Source organism: Quercus robur, chromosome 8, assembly GCF_932294415.1.
Source record: "Quercus robur chromosome 8, dhQueRobu3.1, whole genome shotgun sequence".
Classification (NCBI taxonomy): domain Eukaryota; kingdom Viridiplantae; phylum Streptophyta; class Magnoliopsida; order Fagales; family Fagaceae; genus Quercus; species Quercus robur.
Window position 1 is genome coordinate 52,105,326 of NC_065541.1, and position 7,614 is coordinate 52,112,939.

Here is a 7,614-nt window from a genome sequence, read left to right on the forward strand (position 1 = left end):
TTTTTAATTCTCAAATATAATTCTTTAATGATTGAACATTTATAGTAAAAAATTAAACTATATAATTAATGTGTAAATAAATTACAAATACTATTATTTTTTGTTTTTACTTTATTAAAATAATCCTAACATTTAATGAAGGCTGAAACACAAAAAAAAAAGGTATTTATTGCTTCTTGTTTAGATTTTTCCAATACTTATTTTCCCACATTTCCACTTGCTTTATGGATTTATCCTTTCTCTTGAGAAAACCTCGCAGTGACGAAGGATCATAAGGAGGAGGCAAGGTGCATGGGATTAAATCACTAGGAGACTTAACCATGGACTCAACCATGAATTTCTCCAATGTACCCTTAGCAGGGCAAGCCATCGTTTCTGAACATAGCTCCACCGCTCCTTGAGGTATAGATGGTTTGAACTTCAAGAGCTTTGCGTATTCATTTAACAAATGAAACATGTAGTCATATACATAGTCCATCTTTAGATCCTCCTGTATGAAGTTGCTTGCGGCCTCTCCTATGGCTTGAGCCTGCCAAGTTTATAAAAATCATAACAGTTGAAAATATAATAAATGATTTTGTTAACATGAATTTAAATTAGTGAAAAAGTGAAAGCATTTTCAAAAACTTAAAAGGTAAAAAAAATATGGGTATACAAATCCTCTATACCTCTTTTCATGTTCCACTAATCAGAACTTGCCACATATTTGATTTTTTTTTTTTTTTTTTTTCCCATGTTAAGCTTTAGGCTATTTTATAAGGAAAAACAAACAAATTCATGACAATTTATGATTGGCAGAAAATAAAAAATTGGAACACAAAAAGTAGTGTAGAGAATTTGTATTCACTATGGAACTTTATATTCTATCACTAAGCGTTTATTGCATTTGTATACAGAATTACATATTAATATAATGTGCTGAGATTAATAAAAAGGTTTAAACATGAAATAAAAAAATTAAAAAAAAATTAAAAAAAAATCTATGAAAAATATGTACCTTAGTCATCAAAAAGTCAAATAATTTTGATTTTATATATATATCATCATTGATTTTTCTTTTTCTTTTTTTTGAGAAAGTTTCAACCTATAATGTCTGCTCCTGATGATAACTCTTTATCATCAGACCAAGACACCAATCAATTTTTGGTGTAGACGGAGATTAAACTCCAAATTTCTTTACCATTTGAGTTAAATGGAACCCACTCATTGATTTTTCAATCTAACCAACTTGCTAGAGTTGATAAATCTCAACCCAACTTGTCGGTGGTTGAGTTTGCACAATTTCGTTGAGCCTAATAAAAAAATAATAATGTTTCATTCATCTATGCAACTCTATTATTTAATAAATAATTGTAACGTTTATAATTATGACTAATATTCCAATGTCATCAACCTAAGTCCCAAAACAGCAAAATAAATTAAAGTAATAAACTTAATCTAAGCTCATAATCCAAAATAAATCAAACGAGCAATTTCAAATTACATATTTATATTTAAAAATAAAATTTAATAGTGTAGGTTGGATAGGTTACTTAGGTTGGAAATTTTTTCAACATGAATCCCACACAACTCGAGTTTGGAAAAAGAAAAAGAAAAAGAAAAAGAAAACAAATCAAGTTATCAACCCATGAAAAACAATTCAAATCGTTGGGTTAGATTGGTCCATGGATTGGTGGATGCACACCACTTAATTAGTGAAAGCATTTTGAGAGAGAGAGAGAGAGAGAGAGAGAGAGAGAGAGAGAGAGAGACCTTTTGTGTGTGATTGTTGCCCCATTCCACAGCAAACTTAAGAGAGGTGCACTTTCTATTGTCCCTAATGGGCCAATAGTGCTCCAATGGCACCATGCCTCTAATGAAGAAATCATAAAAATTAGGCCTTATGAGCAATGTCACTGAGTCACATGCTAAAATATACTTCTCACTTACTGACCATGCCCATCCCTCTATATAAATCTTATATCTGACACAAAGCACACTTTTATCAATTAAAAAGAGGAAAAAAGAGAATAGTTAAAATGGAAATAAAGTAGTTCTTTGGTCTTGTTTTTATAACTACCTGTGAGTGCATTGGTCTTCTAAATTTGATTGTTTGTAACCTTGTTTAGATTCTTGCACCCAGTCCTGAAATTACAGCACATCATACAAGAAATTTTTTTTGCAACATATATTTGTAGGAGAATGATCAGCATCTGTGAGTAAATGAGAAGAATGTATATTAACCTGTATATATAGGTGAGTGTTCCAGTCATCTTTGTCTGAGACATTGCACTTCAAAAGGTCATTTCTAGTTGGAGCCACACTTGGATTCCCTTTCCAATAAGCATAGGGTACTCTATCCTTCCATTTGGTTCTTGTGTTGCCCTTTTTTATGTCCTCCAACACACTTTTCCATGGCTTTATATTGATCTCAGCCCTAACAAAATTAAGTCAAACCTATGTAAAATTTCTCCCCAAAAATTGCCCTCTTAAATCTTTTCACAACAATAGCAAATACTTTTTCACAAATACAATTTTTCAGCTCCAATTCAATTTAAGGAATCTAATCTAAACACTTTATTTTAATTTCATAAACATCATTTTAAAAACAAGATCTGTTACATAATCAGAATTTAAATAAAAATTAAATAATACTATTATGAAATTTTATTTAAATTACTGATAACCTAACAAAATGTAAATTGTTTTTTTGATTGTAAAATAAGATCTGTTACATAATCAGCAAATACTTTTTTGATTGTTTTTTTTTTAATAAATTAATTTTTAATTCTTTTATCACATATTTAGAATAAAATTACCAAAAATTATCTCTGTTGATAAAAATGAAAGCATGATTGATTTACGTACCAGCCCCAAAAAGACCAATCAGGGAACACAATATCCAAACTCGACCAATCTGAACAGTAACGAAACAATGGAGGTGGGCCCGCATTTGGGCCTAAAAAATCGTTAGACGGGACAACAGGTCGATCATCACAATCAAACATGAGTTCCAAATCAGGCAATCTCCCAGGGTACAACCTTAGAAGCTGCAAAATGCCCCATAAGCTGAACATGTCTCTTGTCTGTATCGACTCCCTATATTTCTCTACGTAGGCCTTACCGTTCACGATCACAAGCCTGAAATGCGCGGTCTTGCGGGCCCCCTCCACCATTTTTCTCGTGATTCCTGTGTGCTTCCAGTGCCGTAGATCTTCGTGGATCCAACGGAAGTATGACGGGCATGTTTTGTTTGATGATGATATTGGACGGTCAGGATTGTGTGTTGTTGTGGGGTAGTAGTTTTTTGGGCAGGTCTGGTTTTTGTTTCCTTTTGTGCATTTCAGTGGGAATTCTTGCTTTTTTGGTGATTTTCCTGTTGTTCTTTGGATTGGTTTGTCACTGCTAGAACTAGAAGTACTTGAAAATATAGACTGCAAAAGCACATATAAATATGATAAAATGCTAAATTTATTGGTAATTTTATAATTAAATCTTATAAACTGAGTTAACAATGAATATGATTAATACGGTATCAACAATATAAAAAATATTAATAAATTAACAATTTATACCACTACACTTGTTGCGATGATTATTCTACAAGTATAAATGTTTGTGAGGTGTAAGGGGTAAGAACCGGTGTTCAAGTATGCAGGAGGAAATTTCACATACTTATATACTTAAATTAGAATTGAGTAGAATTTGTATAAAAAAAATTAAAATAAAAAACAATTTATGAATTATTATTGTGATTTCTATTAATCATGCTATTATTAACTATCTAAACTCTTTTTTTAGGCAGGTGTACAATGTAAGTACACAATTCATTAGCAATTAAAGTGAAATACTAGTATTAAAAATCATGCAAAGGCCTAAGAATTCTGTAATTTAAATAATTAGTATCTTTTGATATTTTTAATAGAAACGTCCACCCTCTAAACATTTCCTCCGCTAAACAATCAAATTATCAATAAGTAATAGAAATCATGACCCTTTATTGACTACTTTTTTTTTTTTTTTTTTAATTTGGCTGAGTGACCTTTACCGACTACCTTTTTTTTTTTTTTTTTTGGCTGAATGACCCTTACCTACAACTTTGATCATTAGCTAAAAAAAAAGTTCAAGTAGTGCTGAGAAAGACAACTGACAGTGACAAGGATGGGAGCGTAAAGCACACGTAGGGCTATATGGCCGTGGTCTAAGGGTTGGAAAATTTTTAACTTAATGCAAGGGGAGTATATCACTTTCAAAATATGCCAATGCAAGCCCGGATCCAGTTTCCAAGGCATGATATGTTACATATCTCCTATTATATCATATAATAATGTTATATATCTCATATTATATCATATAATAAAAAAAGAGTTTAAATTTTATAAAAATGTAATGTAAAATATTGTTTAATTTCAATATACCACATCATCTTATTACATATTAAAAAATAAGCATAACTACACTTAATTAATTCTCATATCAATCTAAAAATCCAACCAAAATGAGAATTTATTGAGATATTATTACATACAGTAAAATGGATTGAATTTTAAATAAAAAGATAATGTGACAATTTCTTATTAGATGGTGTAAAACAAGAGTTTTACATCCATTCTTACCAAATTCAGACTCTAATAAAGATAGAGTCTTAGAAGTCATAGTTCTCTTTACCCATGAAATACCCCCCATAAACCTCATGAATTGATAATGTGATAGTTTATTCAAGTTCCAATAAATTGAAATGAAAAATGCTAAAGGTACAATAAGTTTTACTATATAAAACTTACAAACTAATATAGCAATGAATGTGATTAGTGAGTTTCAATCACCATAAAATGAATATTTGAAATGTCTCTTTGTAATTGATGCCTTTTTAATTTGTAAGCTTAATGCAGTAAAACTTGTAGTAATCCAATCACTACTCAATTAAAATTCTATTTCAACTAAAACTCTACTACCAAAAATTTCAAGAAATTAAAAATTAAAGATATTTATTTATTTTATAATTGATCTTATCATATTAAAACTTAGGCACTAGATTCAATAATATTAGCAAAATGTTTTCTTTCTTTTACAGATATATTTTTAATTAATCCATGCATTAAACGAGAATACTATTAGTTAATTTGATGAAAAAAAAATTAAAAAAAAAAAACCTAATTTGATAAAAAAAATTCCAACTTCAAGATTAATTTCTTTGAAAATTTTTGTATTTGCGTAAATTGGGAGATTGGATTCGAGGTTTTTGTGGGAATAGAGTCTCAAATATAAAATTTTAGGATCTTGGGGTTTGGAAACTTTAATAGAATTTGTTTTTAGATGAAGAAAATAAGCTCCAGGATTGTAGTGCAGGCAATACAAGATAAAAATACCCCCAAAAACAATAGCAAGAAGAAAATAAAATTATAATTTATAAAGAAGGATTTGCAAAAGCACTATTGTAGGCTTCTTAAGGAAAAAGTGATTGCCTTAACAAGCTTTTTTGTAATTCCATTACAAGTTCTTGTTACCCAAATAGAATGGTAGGTCGACTGTGTAATGTGTGGGTAAGTTCAGTTGCTATAAGGCTGATGACAAAATACTGTTAAGGATTAAAGAATATATAAGAATAAAGACTTACAATATCAATCCAGCCTACAAATACCAAAGCACTGACAAGGAGGAAGAAGATGAAGACCACGCTAGCAGTTGAAACTTTCTTCTTCACTGGTCGCCAAGAAATTCCACTGTGATGTGGAACATATCGAGTTTGTTTCTCATTATTTCTTCTCATGGTGCTTTCGTTGGCCTTCTTTAAAGACCTGCAAAACAAGAGCCTTGCCTTCTAAACTGCTGACTATTGATGTTACCTATTGGTATAGTTGGTCTGCTGGACCATCGGAATTTTCTTTTTTGAAAAAGGCTTTCGGAAATTTTCGAGCCTAGCTACTACCTTCACCATATAGAGTCTAATCTAATCCAAAATTACTGTGGACAAACAGGGGATGAAAATTATTGAAGCATCCAGAGAATTACTCTCATCCAGAACTACCCTCAATTTTACGTCTTTTCTCTTCCTTATACCCACATGTTATGTGCGATTTGAGTATAAAAGTGAAACTCCTCTCTATCTGTCTTTCACATGATAATATCACTAGTTGGGACCTATGAAACTTGTATTATCCAGTGGCGGAGCTAGGATTTTTTGATTGGGGTCAAATTTCGATACTAATATAGTAGTTATGAGTCAAGATAAATCATCACCCATATGTGTAAATGCATATACACATATATAAATATTAATATTTTGATACTAGATTTGGTCATAATTTATAAAATATACATATTGTATATAAAATTAACAACTTTCACATATGTATCTTTGTAAGATAATTTTTAGGGGAACTTATCATCTTTTAAGTTTCAATGAGTATACAAAAGCTGTCTAATTTGATATCAAACATGTAAAAAAATGAATTTGAGAAAACAAAAACTACTTTATTTCTATAATTACTAGATCGATTGAAAAATTTTATTGGTTTTTATAAACATCATTGGACTAACTCAAACATTTGAAGGGACCAAATTCTATTTTTGTAGCTAAATATTTAAAAATTTTAATACTTACACATAATATAAAAGAATTTTTTTAAATTTGGGGCGGCCATGGCCCCCCTAAGCATTGCTATAGCTCCGCCCCTGGTATTATCCCTTGGAAGTTTCCCTCAATATAATAACTCTTTTGAGCCTCAGCCTAAGTGGGGACAAGTTTGGCAGGTCCAGTACATTCCATTGCAAGTGTTTATATCACTTGCTAGTCCAAAATTATCCCTCACAGCTCGTTAGGTAGTTGAACATCCTTGCAGGCAGTTTAGTCTTTTTCGGTGTTAAGTTGCCCCTAATTGAAGGGCTCAAAGCAATGTTATTTTTCTTTTCAACTAACAAGCTAGCCAATTGGCGGAATTTACATTGCGTATTCGTTGGATATATAAAGTCTATAGTCTAAAGACTATATGAACTCTCTAGGAACCAGGTTAAGTGTATATGAACTTTATGATACCATTGGATCTCTAGGGATCGACAATATTACACACAATAAACAAAACAACCCCAAGATTCTTTTAACAATAATAATACAGTAACATATCCTTCTTGTGTTTTCATAAGTGTGGCTTCACCCATATTATGAATATACACACAGTATATTATTTTCAACAGTCTGCAGCTAGCGCCCAATATTGCTTAATTTTAAGGAACATCCCCCAACTTCGATTCACAGTGCACTTTGTGGAACCACCCCTACCGTCATTAGTGGAAAATTAGTTGACATCATTTCATGCAAATTTAATAGTCTGTTTAGATTGAGAGGGGTGGAAGTAGAGTAGAATTTACTCAAAATTAGCCTATTTTCAACCAACTCTACTCTACTCCCCTCTCCTCCACTCCCCCTCCCTTCCCCCTGAATCCAAACAGGATGTAACAGTCACTATAATATATAACACTGCTAACAGCACTATCATACATGCTCCTATCCCAGTGTATATCAAATTTGTTCATATATATAACCATTAATTGTTCTAATACTTGGTCAATTTTAAATATTTATTAATTTCTGATTTAAGTGATTTAATAGAAATCAGTTTTCTTTCATCAATCACA

The 7,614-nt window shown here is 31.0% G+C and overlaps 1 protein-coding gene across 2 annotated transcripts; it reads right to left on the minus strand.

Moving 5' to 3' along the window:
* LOC126696950 (uncharacterized) lies at window positions 1–6,124 on the minus strand. 2 transcript variants are annotated; one of them, XM_050393724.1, is made up of 6 exons: window positions 5,597–6,124; window positions 2,848–3,413; window positions 2,224–2,416; window positions 2,060–2,124; window positions 1,753–1,852; window positions 1–529 (listed from the first exon to the last, which is right to left on the minus strand). In XM_050393724.1, exons 1-6 carry the CDS (start codon window positions 5,747–5,749, stop codon window positions 167–169), a joined length of 1,440 nt encoding a protein of 479 aa, XP_050249681.1. In that variant the 5' UTR covers window positions 5,750–6,124; the 3' UTR covers window positions 1–166. The 2 variants fall into 2 exon arrangements, with proteins under 2 accessions (XP_050249681.1, XP_050249680.1); XM_050393723.1 differs by having other exon boundaries at window positions 1,753–1,963; window positions 5,597–6,122.
* Window positions 6,125–7,614: the final 1,490 nt, after the last annotated feature.